General features: G+C 57.4%; 1 protein-coding gene across 4 annotated transcripts in view; it reads left to right on the top strand.

Moving 5' to 3' along the window:
- The window catches only part of SH3PXD2A (SH3 and PX domains 2A), a gene marked incomplete at both ends in the record, with an annotated part of 227730 nt that overhangs the window by 194249 nt on the left and 16873 nt on the right, over positions 1–16608 (top strand). For 2 of the 4 annotated variants that reach the window (XM_080823066.1, XM_080823067.1), the window contains 2 exons: positions 12462–12575; positions 16513–16596. In XM_080823066.1, coding sequence (XP_080679192.1) covers positions 12462–12575; positions 16513–16596 — 198 coding nt within the window. The remainder of the gene's footprint in view (positions 1–12461; positions 12576–16512; positions 16597–16608) is intronic. The other 2 variants (XM_080823068.1, XM_080823069.1) reach the window with 1 other exon arrangement.

Below are 16608 nucleotides of genomic sequence, written 5' to 3' on the forward strand. Positions count from 1 at the left end.
GCTCGATGTGGGACTTGATCCCAGGACCCTGAGATCATGGCCTGAGCCTAAGGCAGACACTTAAGCGACTGAGCTGCCCAGGCACCCCCCCAAAAAATCCCTTTTGAAACATGAAGGTATTTCCATTTTTCTCTGAAAGCACACACTAGTACGGGTACCCCTTGGATAGCTCCTCTGCATATCTGGTGCTCAGTAATGCCCAAGGTTCAGGCAAGGGAATCATAGGATCCCAAGTGGGACACTCCTGGGTACCCTCCTTCTGCCACAGTCTCTCAGAGTGACACCAGTGGCTCCCAAATTCCAACTGGGAAAGGAGCCTGGAAAAGCCTCAGTATCGGTGGCGGCTGTTCCCCACACAGCGACGAGGAATCCACGTTGTCAGAGAGCTGTTGACGTCAGGCGGTACAGAATTTTGCAAGGCCTCTATTTAAAATTCCCCAGAAATTAAATCAGGAGGGTTTGGAGGGAGGAATACCCTAGACAAATTGTGGAGTGGGTTTGTTTTGTTTATGGAGATGGTCTTTAAAGCTGAAATTGCCCCCGTTGTATTTTTGCCCCAATTGAAGAGGGGCTGAACTCAGCTGGGAGTGAGGGGAGGGTTGTCAGCCTAAGGCTTGCAGTTAAAGCCAACTCAGTTCTGGGGCCAAGAAGCCTCCATTGTTGGCAGAAAGGGAAAAGGGAAAAAATACACAAACTCCTCCATCTATACTTCTCAGGCACTGAAGTCAGCTAGTGTAAAAATACAGATGACTCCTATTTCCAGAGATGGGTACCAGCTACAGAGGATTCCCTCCACTCTTCTCTCCAGACTGGAAACACACATAGAAGGTACTAGACACACTGCTAGGGTCTGGCCACCCTTTTCTCTTTGATTTCTTGCCACAGCCCTCGTCAGCACACGCTATGTAATATACTAGTCTCACCAATAAGGACACTTCAGCCTCTTCATCCGGCCATTTGGAATGACAAATATCACCGTAGCCCAAAGTGGGCTTCCTAAAAATGTTGGCCACGCAACACCGTGGTACATGGCCTGACTTATGATGGTGCAGAGAGCCAGTGCTAAGTACTTCCACAACACACAGTGAGCGGACTTTGTCCTGTTCCCATTCCCGTCCAAGCCTTCTGATTTACCTCAGCTTGATGGTCCACTGTCTTTGACCCATCTCCAGTAAATCTCTTTTCATAACAAAGGGGGAACAGGCTATAGGCGCAGCCCTCTTCAGACTCAGCACAGCTCAGATTTCCTATATCACTTTGTTCTTGGTAATTTTATGGTTGGGGCTGGTGGTCCTGTTTATTCATGGTGGTGATCTGAAGTTTCCTAAACAAATTATTTGCTTGAAGTTAGAGGGGGAAAAAAAGGGCCATTGCTTCAAGTATGTATTTACTCTGTGAACCACAGTATATGTAGCACAAGGATATGGCAAAAGGCCTGCATAGCAGGGAGGCCTCTGAGGTTGAGAAACGCTGATCTGAAGTCCCTGTCTCCTGGCAAAGCCTTTGGGTAGGATCTCGCGCCAGAAAAATGAGCAGCCTGAGCGCCCTGCCTTGCCCTCCCATGTGGGCTTAGGGAGGGTGAGAGAGAGAGAGGCGAGCTGGAGATAGGGCCCAAAACCACCTGTTAGCCCCCTCCTGGGTGGGGCGGGATGGAAGGGCCAGAAGGCGGGTTCGGGGTGGGGAGGTGGGCGGGGCGGGGAGCGAGCCACGCCCATGCCGGCTGAGAACCGAGTCTGATTTGTAGACACTGTAGAAAGGAGAAGCGGAGAGAGGAGGCTGGTTTCTCTGGCTCATCTGTCCGGTGGAAATTGGGGGAACTAATGGAACACGTGGCATTGGTCGTCTTCTGCAAAGGAAGCGGCAGCTGGAGTCCTTCCTAAAGGGAGCTGTGTGCTTGGTTGCTGCCTAGGGAGTCAGCCCCGGGTGCTCATCCTGCCGCTGGCCCTTCTAAGCCTGGCACCCCGGGTAGGTCACCCGTTCTAGGGGTCTCCTCGTGCAGCCTGAGATTTCCCAGACCTGGAGACAGAGGACTCACTGAACTCGCAGTCCGCCCAAACCCCAGAACCTTTCTTACCCTCACCCTTGAGTAGGGATGCCCACGCTCCCCGACTGCCCGGGTCCCTCGCAGGTGGCACCTAGTATTTTGGCAGAGTTGTGACTAGCACCCTCCTTTCATGCCAGAACGTTTGCACGATCAATTATAAGATGATAAGATTGCCTGTCCTCTGGTCTCTCTACCCTTCTCATCTTGTCACAGTTGACCTGTCATTACCATCTGTTCAGACTTTCAGGGAGCAAGGGTAGCTCCTGATCCCGGCATAGCTTTCAGCAAATACAGTGCTGCTCCCTGCTCAGCCCCTCTTTCCTCATCTTGGGACTGATAGAAACATGCAGCAGGACAGGCTCCCAGCAGACCCCCCCCCTAGGCTGTAGCCAGCGAATCATCACACGCTCTTTCAAAACGGTCCGCTCTCAGCTGCGAATCTCTCGGCGCAGCCCTGCTGCCCCCAGGGGGGTCGTGAGAGCCCCAAGGCCTGGATGGCTCAGCTATGACACATCCCAGACCCGCCGAGCCAGCGGTTCGCTCGTTATCAGAAGCCAGCGGGGCCTGGCCCCCTTCCTTCCTGTTGTGTCTTTCTACTCAGCGCTGTGTTGGGAATGCTCAGAACCCCCTCGCGGGCTCTCCAGCCATCCCTCGAGGCGTCCACGTTTCACTCCATCAGAACCAGCCTTGAGGTTGCCCATCTCTACTGTGGAATTCACCTTCTTTGGAAGTTGGCACTTTTGCCTGTGCTGTGTCCTCTGGCCTTGCTCCCCTGTGTCTTCCTGGACCTGTGCTGGTGGCCTGGCGGGCTCTCTGTCAAGTGCTCTCCGGACCTGGTCTCAGCACGAGCTAATGAGAGCTTGTGGAGAGCAGCCTCTCAGTTTGGCCTCCATCCCCCGCAATGCTCCCATCCCTGCCCCACAGGTCCTTTGGCCCACCCCGCCTCCTGGTCAGCACTTTCTAGTGTGGGTGCCCTGCTGCCTGAGAGAAAATGGCCCGGCTGTGAACAGGAGTCCCGCAGACCCCCTTCCTCTCTCTTGAGTCAGCCTCGCAGCACTGTGCCCTCTCTGTTTCTACTTACCTCTTACTCTTGACTGGGACATCAGGCAAGTTGTTACTGCCGTTACCCTGAGCATTATTTCAGGCTTCTGTTTGGGAGGCTCTAAACTACCCGATGGGATTCTCAGAAGCCCACCCCTCCCTTGTGACATTGAAGGTGAGTGGGCCCCAAATTCATCTGGCAAGATCCCCACCCTGGAGCACCATGTGTATTACTGGGTTGGGCTACACGTGCTCCCACCGCTCTGCCTGTCCTGTTTCCCCCAGCAGGATGCCCTCTTCCTCCCCTCCTCTCCAAATGGGATCTGAGGTTCAGTTCAGGACTCTGGGAATTCTTCCCTGGCTACTCAGTTTCATCCCTGATGTCTGTAGTTCCTTCAGCAAACGTAGCAACAACTGACACATCTGTGGCACGGGGCTGTCTGGCCCACCCTGCTCTGCTGTTTCTGGAAGGGCCTTGGGCCATCTTGAATTCTCTACTTCACCCGGCCCCCACCCGCACCCATGCCAGGCACAGAACCAGACCCCGCTTTCAGTAGAGACCAGCCAAGGTCAAGGGCCAATGACAGGAACACCAAGAGAGACTCTCTCCTTGAGACTCCAGACACCCAAGACCCACCTGCCTCCCTGTGCAGCCCTAGCCCTACTCACTGAGGTGCACTGAGGTCATGCTTCCTTCCTTAAAAATCCCTGCAGCTTACACTTGAACTTTAATAATAGCTCTTTGATGGGCCTTGCTGGGAACCAGGCCTGATTCTGAACACTTCTTGTAGGTTAACTCCTGTACCCTTTACAACGCTGGGCAATAGAAGTGCTACTGTAGGTCCATTTTACAGATGAGGAGATTGAGGCTGTTGGCTCAAATTCAAGCAGCCAGTTGGTAGCAGGGCTGGGACTGAAACACAGGCAGCCCGGCTCTAGAGTCCTTGCTTAAAACCGTGGTTCTCTTGTTCCTGTCATTTTATCACATGCCCCCACTCTGCCTGCGAACATTCAGTAGTCAGGCCTTCTCCTGGGTGCCTCACCCATAGCCCCAGCCTTCTGGGCCCGTCCAGTGAGCTGGGCAGGCTGGCTCTGAGTTGGGGGGAGCAGCCCAGTGCTTGCTGTCTTCTCGCCATGGACTCTACGGAGCCTTCCAAACTGACGTAGCCGCTTGTGCTAATGGTCTTGGAATCCGGGCCTCAGGCGCCCAGGGAAGGTTCTGGGGCCCCGCTGGCCTGAGAGCCCCATCTGGGGGAAGGGAGGGCCATGGGCAGCAGAGCAGGGATAGGTGCCAGAGATGGAGCAAGAAGAATGGGTCAGGCAGGAAGGCAGAGGCTGTGGGGGTGCTCTGGGAGAGACTGGGGGAGCCCTTACCCGCTCCTGTTTGCTTTGGAGCGAGGCGGCCGCGTGCTGTGAGCTGGAGTGTGTCTTGGCAAGAGGCCTCCGTGACAGCCTTCTGGCCAGGGGAGGCCTGGCCGAGGGTGGGCTGCCTTTCGTTGTTCTTAAAGGCACAGCATAATTATGGGCGGCCAGCCCTTCCAGTGTCTCTGGTTCCTCTCAGGTCGAAACCTCCGATCTGCCCCGAGGTCATGGCAAAGGGCTCAGGGCAGATCCAGGGCAGAAGCAGCCCCTGCGTGTGGGGTGGTGGGGTGGGCAGCATGGTCCCAGGTGCTGGCCAGGCCCCCTTCAGCACCCTTCCCCTTCTCGGCACCACGCCCCCATTCAGGGCTCCCAAATCCTTGCTACCTCCCCCCCCACCCCCCGGCTCCAAACCACTGCAGGGGAAGAATATGGGACTGCCTGGACCAGGCACTGTCAAGGGAGCTCGAGTCTGAGCCCATGCCGTGCCTCTGGGGTCCCTAGCTCTGTCCCCCACCCCACCCTGCCGGCACGCCCTTGCCTCCGCTGAGGCCCGGCCTTGCAGTAGCTCTCCAGGGACGACCCTCTCTGCCTGAACCTGTTAGACCCTGCGAAGGTCCTGGAGGAGGGAGCCTAAAGTCTGTGGGCTCTCTCAGACTTGGAATTGAGATTCCCTGCCTGTCACCCTCTGGTGAGGAACCCGGCCCTCTCCTGCCCGCATCGGCGCCAGGACGCTGGCTGTGCTTGGGCTCATCCTGTGTGCCATGCAGGGGGCAGGAGGGGAGAGCACCTGAGGCCCGTGTGTTCTCCAGAGCGCCCCCATGCCTGAACACCCAGCACAGACCAGTAGGCAGTTGGTTATGGAGTACAGTGCATGTCGCCGATGTCAGCCTGTCCCACAGGCAGATCATAGTGTCCTGGTATGATGAGGCCCTAGGGAGGCCAGCAACCTGTCCCAGGGCACAGCTAGGACGTGGTGAAGCCAGGGTCCAAACCGAGGTCTTAGAAGAAGGACTAAGTTGTGCCCATGGGCTGAATCCTGGGGTGAGCAGGGCCAGGAAGGCAAGGGGCAGTCAGGGAAGGCCTCCTGGAGGACAACACCTTGACGAAGAGGGAGAACTTCAGGGGGAGAGGACGGAGCAGGGCCCCCTCCCCCGCCAGCTATTTTGTTCTAGGCTGAGCTGTGACCTCAGAAGACTTTATTAACAACCTAATTGTGTGCAGCTGGCCTCCTCTGGCCCTAAAGAGCTCATTATCTGCTCTCGTTAAGGAGGCCATTGTGGCCTGGTCAGCCTGGGGACAGCAGTGGCCTGGGAGTGCCCATCACTTCCTGCTGGCCTTGGCCAGGCTCAGCCCCCTCTTGGAGAGGTTAAAGGCTCCGGCCCCTGGCCCAAGTCCTCCCAGCCCCACCTTCTGTCCATCCCTACCTCTGACTCTCTCTCTCTGTCTCCATTTCCTCTCCACTTTTTCTGTCCCTCCCCCAATGCTAGCATCGCCCAGCCCCAGTTAGAGTCCATTTTAGAGGGCTTTGAAACTGGCCCAACATCTGAGGATTATGCTCAGCCTGCAAAGAGGGAGGGTCTGGCTTCTGAGCCGAAGCTTTTTCCTCTTGGGACTGGGGGTCGCCTTCCCTATCCTGAGCTGGAGGTGCTGGCCAGGCTGCCCCAGTGTGGCCTTCTGCCCCCCTCAGCCCCCACGCCACTGTGAAGTGGGTTCTCACAGAGGCCCCCAAGCAGAGTTGGCCGCTGTGACAGGTGACATTGCTATGACAGGTGACATTGCTGTTCTTTCTGGGCCTTTGCCCTCTGGAGAGGGCAGCCTGGCTGAATGACACTGTTCTGGTGCTGTAGAGACACGGCCCTCAGAGAAGGAGTGTTCAGGCAGACTGGCCAGCAGGGATTCTCCCAGACAGCTTCTTCAGTCTGGGGACTTAACTCCAAAGATCACACCTAGAGCCCCCAGAATGAAGGCTTCTCCGGCACCTCCGGTGGTGGTGGTGGGGTTCCCTTCTCAGGGCCCCTCTGCCACAGTTCACAGCTTCCCACACAGAGCAGCAGGCATGGTAGCCCCTCTCCTGTCCCCTGCCGGGGATGGGGGGACCTGGCTGCCAGGCTGGAGGGCAGGGGTCTGCAGAGGGGATTCCACGCCGTCTCAGGCCCCTTGAGGGTCTCTGCCATCTCCTGTTCCACTAAATTCTCTGCTCCCCACCTCCTTCCAAAAAAGAGCTTCCTCCCCTTCTGCGTGGAAACAAGAGTTGACTTGTCGGGACAAGGCCGAATTTGGCAGCTGGGCTGAACCGCCCTCCCGGTCTGAGCCCAGCTCTGGCCACTTCCTCAGTCCGGGGATAGGCCCCTTCATGAAACCTCACCACATTTCCTCTCCCAAGAACGAAGGTGGAGAGGATGGAGAGAGGAAGGCTGACAGGCCCATTTGGAGTGCAGACCCATCTTCCTGGGGACATGAAAAACGCAGAGGTGACGCGGGCCTCTGGACATCTGTGAGTGCTGGCCACCCAACCTTCCACATCCTGTGGATTTAGTCCCCCAATAAAGCTTACCGCTTCCGTTCAGTGGACACCTACTGTGCCAGACCCTCCACGCTGTTCTTGGTCTTCTCCATCCTCCCGCTAGCCTGCAGGGCAGAAGGTGGTCTTACAGATGAAGTTCTCGTGCAACAGGTTCAGTCCCTTTCCTGAGGCCACAGAGCGTGGAGGTGGCAGGGCTGGGATTCAGGCTCAGATCTTTGACTCCAGCACTTGGGTCCAGTGCCTCAGTTTCCTCCTCTGCCGGGCTGCTTGCTGCAAGCTCAGTTCTGTCCTAGAGACAAAGCAGACACGGTGCTTACAGTCTCAGCAAGACCAGTACTCCAAGTGCCGCTGTGAATTGCGGGGTTGACGTTCGGGATGCTGTTGGGATCTGGAGATGGGTCGGGGAGAGCTTGCTGAGGTAGTAGGACAGGGGAGAGGAAGCTGGAGGACCTCTGTTCTGGGGCCCTGTGTGAGCTGAAGGACAGGAGCCAGGCTGAGGATAACCCTGGCGTGTGGAACAGGGAGGGAAACCCCAGAGACCTCTCCCTTCTGGCCCCATTTCCCACCGTGCTTGCTCTCATGAATTGCATCAGCTAAGGAAAGAGCAAAAGGTAGCCCCTCCCATTCTTCTGGAACCCCTGAAGGCAGTCCCTGAACTACACAGATTAGCTACGTGGGTACGTGGGTGCGCAAGCACGCACACATGTGTGCACGCACACACACACACATCCATTCACCAAGCTGTACTGAGCATCTCCTGATCTACTCTGCAGGCAGACAGCACCTGGGCACCCGTGGTGCTAACTGTTAGTCTAGGGGAATACCGAACAGCCACCATCCTGTTGATAACAGCTCAAGGTTTTTGACCTCCGAGCCTGGGTTAGGCCCCAGGCTAAGCTACTTTCATCTCATTTGTCCACTTCAGCCTGAGGAGATAAGTGCCATTAATCATCCCCATATCAGGGAGGGAAGACTGAGGCTCAGAGAGGTTTACTGATTTGCCCAAGATCACACAGGAAGTAGCAAGCCAGGACCTGACTTTGTCTTTCTGACCCTAGATCCCTAATTTATTACCTTCTACTTCCAGAGGACCATCCCCCGTATACAGACACTCAAGTTCACACAGCCCTGTATCTCGGTTCCTGGCATACACACACGGGAATCACACGCTCAGCGACAGGTGTTATGTACCAGCGTCCAGAGTCACATCTGCCCTTGTGCACACACCAGACAAGTTCCTTATCTACTTCTGCAGTGGCGAAGATATGGACCCTGGCGTCCAACTGCCTGTGTTCATTGAGGTCCAGCTCTGCCTCTTCCTAATCATGATCTTTGCCTCAGTTTCCTCGTCTGTAAAATGGGGATGGTGATGACAGTAACACTTCATGAGATTCTTTAAGATTAAATACCGTATATAAAGTTTGCATCTGACCGTAATCATCACGTAGAACCAATGCACACCCCCACGGAGATATATACGCAGGCATAGCACACTCCCATGTACTCAGAAATACGAAGCCTTGTCCACACCTACCCCCATATGCAGCCCACACGTGTCCTCCTCTGTGGAAGAGCGGATGCTGTGGGCACTGGAGGTGAGCCAGGGAGTCCCGAGGGGCTGGCTGATGCTGGAGCCCTCTTGGCCAGCCAGGCTATCCCCAGGGGTTCAGCCTTTTAATTGCTCCTTGGTGGAGCAGAAGGGACTTTGGTCGGGAGCCCCAGTTACAGCATCTGACGTCTGAGCTGCTGGCATCTGGGAGAGGCTTGTCAGCAGCTGTGGGTGGGCGCAGGCCCAGGGAGCCTCCCCCAGAGGCTCAACTGTGTGACTCGTGCCAGGGCTCCTGGGAGGTCTGTAGGGAGCTGGGGTGGGCACCTCTGCCCACATTCCCCCATGCCCACCTGGGCGGTGTTGGAGCCTGTCTTTCTTTGCTCGGTGGAGAGGCCCGCAGCCACGCCAGCAGCAGGCTTCTCTTTGCAGGGCCTGAGGCAGGAGTGACCCGAGACTCGGAGCCACTCAGCCTAGTTCTGCACATTTCAGGGCTGGAGTGGAAGCCCAGGCCATTGTTCTCAGCAAAACTGTCAGGGACTCCGGCTCCTGGGGGCAAGGAGAGAGTAGGATGTACAAGGAAAGATTCTCAGAGGATGAAATAAGGGGATAGGGGAGACAGTGCCAGCAGCAAAGAGACCTGAACCCCGGGATTATGAAGTTCTTGGATCCAAGGGGAAAGGCCCATATAGGGGCTGGTCCCCAGTATGGCGCTGGGGGGAGAGGGAGGAAACAGGAGGCAAGTAGGCTGATGGGCCTCGGTTCACACTAGGTGAGGACACAGACAAGCTCGGTGGGGACTGATGGAGAAAATCTCTCCCTCCCACCCCCTCCTCCCCCCACCCCAGCCATCCTGGTGCCCACAGAGAGGCTTGCCTCCTTTGCCTCTACTGAAGATGGCTTTGTGGAGCCCAAATTCCAGACACAGAAGGCTTAGAAGACATTGTGGCCATCCAGGCGACCACCAAGTCGCCTGCTTTCCTGGGAAGCCCTGGGCTCATACAGAGAAAGGAGGGAATAGTCTCCCAGTGGAGACAGAAAGGGATTGTTTCTGAATGTGGATTTGGCAGAGGCGCACCTTGGTATAGACGAGGCTGGGAGGGGCCGCGCATGGAGGGATGTTGGCAAATCCTCACCAAGACGCATGCTTCCAAGTTCCACTGTTTCTTGGGCACATCCCCATTTTTTCCGATGACCGTAAGATCCCTGGCTCCAGCCCAGGCCCATCCTGGGGAAGCCCTCTCCTGGGAAGCAGAGCTCCCTTTTGACAGCAAGCCTTCAGGGGACTTCCTTAGCCCACTGTGATTTGCCTTGGCTTTGGGGGGCAGAACTGGGGTGGTCAGGTTGGTGAGGGCCTGGAGGTATGGGAACCAAAACCTGTGTGCTTTCAGCATTGAGGCCTGGACCTGGGGCTCATGGGAGAGACTCAGCCTTTAAGACCCTCCTGAAAGTAACTCCAAGTTGGGAATTATGGTGACTGTTCTTTGGGGCTCTTGGAGGTTATCCTGCTGAGTGGGAATTTGGGGGAGGTACCGGTTACCGAGAGTGGCTCAGAACAGAAGGTCCTGTCCCCACCTGCTGAGGTCTGTGGGGGCAGATGCCCCGGGGACTTGAATTTTGTCGCCAGCTTTGACTCACGATGGCGGACCTTCGGTCATGAACCTTGGTGGCTGCTGGGTAGAGATGGCGTTAAGTGAGGACACTCAGGTTCCGGTGATCAAAACCTGCTCCGGCTTCATTAAATAACACAGAAGGTCAAGGGCTCGCTGTAGTTTGGGTGCTCGGCAGGGTGGTCCAGCTTCAGCCCACTTGGAACCTGAAGCCTGAATGATGTTCGTGAGGACTGACTTTCTCCATCTCTGGACTGCGCGGCCGCTTTACTGACTTGGCTCTCATTCCGTCTCTTCCCACATAGCCCTGCAGTTCCTGGTTTACAGGGGACTGAGCCTTCAGCGCGCCAAAGCACCCGTGTCAGTTCTTGGGAAAGCCCTGGAACCGTTACAGTGTGCAGGGAGAGGGCAGATGGGTCCGATGATGGAGCGGGTGTGCCCACCCCTGCGGTCAAGGAGGCAGAGCCACCTTCGTGGTGGAAAAGCTCTGAGGCGGGAACCCTCTTGCATGGCCTCTGGTCAGGGCCTGCACGGGAGCCCCTGGGGCTGGTGCTTCGTGATGGAAATGGCTGGGTTCCAAAAAGTGCTCCCCCAGAAGTCAAGAGAAGGGGAAAAGACCCCTGTGAGTCCACGCCTTCTGGTTTCTTTGTGGCCTGGGATCCTAGGAGCATAGCTGGGCTACTCCAGGGAGCTCCCTCGGTGGCCCAGGATGTTCATGTGCCCCCCACCATCCCACTCTGGGGAAAGACCAACTCTGTTGGGGGAGGGAGTGGAAATGGGGGAAGGCATCCACCCTGGGTTCCAGAGGGGACAGGGACCCAGCTCAGGCCCCTGAGCCAAAGAGGCCTGGGGAGGGCCTGGCGATGGGGAATTCCAGACTGCTCGTGCAAGGCTTTCCCTGTTTGTTGGTTAAGACTGGTGTATTTTAGAGCAGTTCTAGGTCTGGAGCAAGGCCGAGCTGCAGAACAGATTTGCTGTATGCTTCCTGCCCCCACACATGCATAGAACTCCCCCCCCACCCCCACTAGAGCAGTTTACTTGTTATGGATGAAACTGCGCTGACACACCCCAGTCACTGAGATCCGTAGTTTACGTTGGGGTTCACTCTTGGTGCTGTGTGGACAAGCAGGCAGTGACACACGTCTGTCGTCATGGTGGCGTGCAGACCTAACTGTCTCACGGGCTTTGCGGAATTGTGTGCGGAAGGTCCTGGAACTCCTGGGAGGGCGAGGTGCGGTGGGTGTTCGAGACAGCAGCACAGGCTGCTCACTCCCCCAGGCCTGTCCCGTGAGGCAGTGGGGACCCAGCGGAAGACCTTGGAGGTGGCTCGGGGTGCCGAGGGCCTGTGCAGGAGCACCACTGTTTTCCTCTGTCCCTCAGGCAGTTGCCTCCACCTCCTAGCAAGGAGCAGCCAGGAGGCTCCCAGTATCCTCCTCCCCAGGCAGCCACTCCCTGCCGTGGGCAGCGGAGGGGTCTCTGGGCTGCCCCAGGAGAAGCCCAGGATGTCTTCCAGGGAACCATCCATATTTGGAAACAGAGAGCTCAGTCGTAGACAGAAAAGGGAATTGGTGCCAGATGGCTTTGGGCGTTTAGAAGGATCGGAGTGGGATGGGGGCGAAGACAAGGTCCTGTGACGAGCACCTTCTGAGAAGAGACAGACAGCATTGGAGGGGGGGGTCCAGGACCCAGGTGCTCAGGGTGCTTTGCTTGGTCAGCATTTGTTTAAGTGACAAATGAACGTGCTACCGAACAAGAAAGAAAACGAGTGAGCTTCTATCGTTTGGCCATGACCGTCAAGTGTCGCTCAAGGGTGTGGTGCCCACTTAGGGTGACTGACATGTCAACACAGTCAAGGGCAGCCGTGAGTAGCACCGATGTGCAAATGCCACTGACCCGCGATGGGGAAAGGGGCACAACGACCATCCGCAGGTCACCGTGACGCATTTATCTCTGGATCCCTCTGAAAGCCTTGAACGCCAAACTCCCAACCACACCAGTAGTTCCACTGGGTTTCAGAGACCTGAATGGTCTCTATGTTTAGCTGGAGCGTCCTTGGCCTTTCCTGCAGGGTGATTTTCACACATTTGATATATCCTTGTTTCATTCCCATTGTTAAATTTTTCCATCACTTGTGTAAGTGTGGATCACTGTCCATCGGGGCCTCCCCTCGGGGAGTGCGTCTGGCTTCTTTTCAGTGTTGCACAGGCTTCTGGAGGCCAGACGTGACCCAGGCATTTGCTGGATGCCCGGGCTGTCCGGCTCTGTGCCCTGTCCCCTCCCGCCCCCCATCCCGCCGGGCACTCATGACTGCGTTCTCTCTTGTCCCCTCTGCAGGCTGGTGGTTCGTGAGCACCTCTGAGGAGCAGGGCTGGGTCCCTGCCACCTACCTAGAGGCCCAGAATGGTACTCGGGATGACTCAGACATCAACACATCCAAGACTGGGGAAGGTAAGGGCCTGCAGGTTCAAGGAGTGGGGAGATAATGAGGCACATGAGGAGGCACATGTGGGGACCAGGCTGCCTCGAGATCCTCAGGGTTTGGTGCCCACCCCATTTCTGGCCCTTGGAACCCAGTTCCTCTGGAGGGAGCTTTCCCACTCTTCTCCCTAAAACCATCAGAACTGCTCAAGAGAGCTGGGCCATGTCCCAGCCCCTTCCCTGGGGACCCCATCTCACTGGGGCCAGTCCATGAGCTTACCTCCCTTCCCAGGTCTGTCTCTGCTTGTCCCTACATGGGCTCACATGAGAGGAGAAATTTCCCTGGACTGTGAATCTCAGGCTTTGGCAACTCTGGGCAGAGACTGGAGAGAACAGTCTTAGGACTGGACCCCAAAGCTCCCTTTTCCTGCAGAAGCCCTCGGTTCCTCGGGGCATCCCCACAGAGACCCCCAGCTTTGCCTCCCCAACCCCACGCCGTGCTCTCTTCTGCAGGGATGACCCCAAAAGGCTGTGTGCACATAGCTTCTGCTGCTCTGGGCATCTGTTGCCCCGGCCAAAACTACAGACGCAGACAGCAGGTCTGAGTCCTTTGTCAGTGTAGCAGGCACCACAAGGTGGCCCTTGCACCACCAGCCCCTCTGATGAGCTCGGGGCTGGTGGGGTTTTTCTGGTGTTTTCTCATGGGGTTTCAAAGAGCCTGCCCCTCCCCCCAGCCCTCCAGGCCAGTGCTGGCCTGGGCAGCCTGTCTATGGACTCAGGTATTTGCCAGAGCATGCCGCCGGAGCCCAGTGAGTCTGAGCCACCTCAGTTCCTGGCTGCCTGCTCCCAGTGACTGCCAGCACCCCCATGTCCTGGCAGGAATGCTTGCCCTAACGGTCAGTATGGACGGTCCAAACGGGCCTGTCTGAGCGCCAGGGCGAGGGAGGCCTGTCACCCGGGCCTGAGGCCCGCCTCCGGGCCTGCCCTCCCCTCCCCCCCATACACACACACCCTTCATTCCATGCTGCCCAGGCCAAAATAAGCAGCCCGCCAAGCACAGCGCCAGCTGCCCGTTCAGCCTCCCCTTGACTGTCAGTTCCTGTGGGCGGTTGCGGCCCTACCCTTCCTCCTGTGTAAATGCTTCATTTCAGTCCCTTGACCAGGGCTGCAGCCCCCGGGGCAGGGCGGGGGGGGGGGTGTTCCAGAGATTAAGCTCTGTCGGGAAGGGTTTGCATGTTCAGGCTGGGTGGTCGGTCCTTCCTGGCTGCTGCAGAGCTCTGGGGCTGAGTCCGCACCCAGTGTCGTCTCTGGGTCTCTGCGGTGCTGGAGGACTTGAGCCCCCGAGCTCCTCCCACCCACTTCCTCGTGCTGGCCTCACCCCGGGATCTCTCAGGACTAACAATCCCCAGGGTGTAGACTGAGGTCTTACTCACTCCCAGGTGTGTGGCCTGGCGCTTGAAAAGCCTTCCCCACCCCCCCAGGAGGCAGCGTTATCATCCCCTTTTTCCAGATGCAGGAGCTGAGGCTCGCAGGCCGTTAGCTACACGTTCATCCTCGTAAGGCTTAAGGCTCGGTCGAGCTTCCCGGCCCGATGCTCCTCACCACTGCACCCTATGTCTGTCAGTGAGGCATTTCGCCCTTAAGCAACTCTGAGGGGGGGTGTGTGTGTATGTGTGTGTGTAATGCGAGCGCCGCCTGAAAAGGCTATGCCACGAATGTCAGCAGAGACATCAGGAGAGGGAGGACAGGACACTGAGTAGGCGGGAAGAAGCAGGAGAGGTGCCAGTGCACAGAAGCCTGTCTGGTCTGAAGAGAGAGCTTTGCAGAGGGTGAGTAGCAAGATGGCAGATGACCTTGACCTTGCTGGACAAACAATCAGGCGGCAGTGCAGATTTGTGTGTGCGTGCCTTTTCACTCGGGGTGACCCTCTTTCAGACAGATTCCTCGGCATGCTTCTAATAGGACCCGGTGTGCCAGTCGCCTCGGCAGCGTTTGGGCAGCTGGGAATTTCATCACCATACCTTGCGCATCTCCACCCCACTTGGCAGGAGGGCTCGGGGCTCCATCTCCCAGCCCGAGGCTCCAGCGCCTGTGGTGTGTCCGCCAGTCTCTCTCTGTACCCACCTCCGTGTGGCTAAGAGATTAGCCCACCTGGGTCCCCTGTCTGGCCATCTCTTCTCCAGGCCTGTTGCCATCCCATTGTAGGTCCCTGGGTCCTGAGAAATTGGAAGCCTTCATCCCATCAAATCTCCCCTAATGATTTACTTTGGAAAAAAGAGACAGTTGGCTGTTTGGGTTTATTTCTCTTATCAGACATTCTGGCCTGTACTCCTCTTCCTCTGAAATGCTAGTGGTAGGAGGTAGGAGGCCCGGGGTGGAGGTTGAAGACCCTCTTACCCACTGATGATGATGGTGATGGCCACGCCCAACACTGGCCAGATGCTCCCATGAAGTGCTTGATCCATTGCCTTCCAGATGTCCTGAGAGGTGTCCCCTCCACGGAGGCCCTGGGTCAGTTCATGACAGAGGCAGAACTGGGACCTGGGTCTCTGCCCGTGCCCCCATGCCCCGGAGCTTTCCTCCCTGGTGGGTTTGCATCGGCACCCACCCCCTTGTTGGGGCCCTTTCCATTGCCAGTGGGCTAAAGGGCACAGGGTCAAAGGGGAAAAACATCGTCAGGCCAAGAGTCTGGGCTCCAGAGCCAGACCACCTTGATCTGTGTGCTCCCCAACCCTTAGCTGTGTTACTCAGAGGATTTCTTAACACCCCTGTGTCTCTGGCTTCCTGTTTCTAATGTGGGGATGGTGCTAACGGCTCAGGGCTTTTGTGAGGCTTCAACGAAGCGGTCCTCGTGCATGGCTGCAACTGCAGAAATAGCACTTACGAAGGGGCCCCCGGCCTGGGTGTCAGCCGAACCCCTCTGCCCACAGGGAGACCACAGGACACACCCGCCAGGGAGGTCAGCTGTCAGAGTCCTTCCCATCTGGCCTCCCACAGAACCTCGTGTATGTTTCACAGAGCCTGTTGAGTCCCTTGTCCCCTCCCATGCCAGGGTGGGGATGTCAATGAGGGAACAGGCTTGGAGAAGGACAGAGGCCTGCCCCAGGTGACACAGTAACCTGGCAGTGAGGCCTCCGCTGAATCCGTACCTCCAACCTTTTGTCTCGGCCTCCTGCTCACCAGAAGCAGTCAAACGAGACACCCCCTCCTCCCTCAAGAAAAGCAAACGCTCCCCAGGAGGCTTTGGCGGGGCTTGGCTCTGGTGTGTCTGGACAGTTTTGCTTTGACCCTGACTGCTGGCCTCCCTCCCCCATTCTTGGGCAATGTGCCACCCAGCTTCCGCCGTGCCGGGAGGTGGAGGCTTCCAGGGTGCTGCCCCGGTCTGGGGTCCATTCCCCGTGGCATCTGAGAGGAAGGCAGAGGGCTTATCGAGCTGGGCCCCCAGCAACCAGAGGAGCCACCCCAGGGAAGGCGAGTAGACGAAAGGGGTCTGCAGCCCTGAGAAGCCCTGTTGTGGCAGATCCAGTGGGCAGTATGCAGGGAAGGAGCAGAACCAAGGCCCGTGGTGTCCATCCCTGTGTGCATTTTACTCCGCGACATTTCCTGGCTTCCGGCCCCATACCAGGCCCTGTGCTGGGCCCCTGGACTGCCTGGAGGGCTGTCCCTGTGCCAGGCTGGGGCCAGGGACCCTTTTCACCTCTCAGGTGCTAGGATTCAAAGTTCTCAGCCCCTCCTGGGCTCACGGGTATGAACCGTGGCCTTTCCCCAGGTGTCGGCGGTGTCACCGGGCAGATCTGCCCCCATCCAGCAGGTGTGTGCCACTGGGGCTTAGTCCTGGCGAGGAGGACCTGGGGGCCTGAACCTTCCCTCCTGCCATCCCTCCCCTGCCCCATCCCATCTCATCCTCATCTCCATTCTCTCCGCCGGTTCCGTCGGCCGCGTGTTCCATTGCCATCTCCCACACCAGTGTCCAAGAGACGCAAGGCCCATCTGCGGCGTCTGGATCGCCGGTGGACGCTGGGCGGGATGGTCAACAGGCAGCACAGCCGAGGTGACTGGCTTC

Source organism: Martes martes (genome assembly GCF_963455335.1).
Source record: "Martes martes genome assembly, chromosome: 14".
Classification (NCBI taxonomy): Eukaryota; Metazoa; Chordata; class Mammalia; order Carnivora; family Mustelidae; genus Martes; species Martes martes.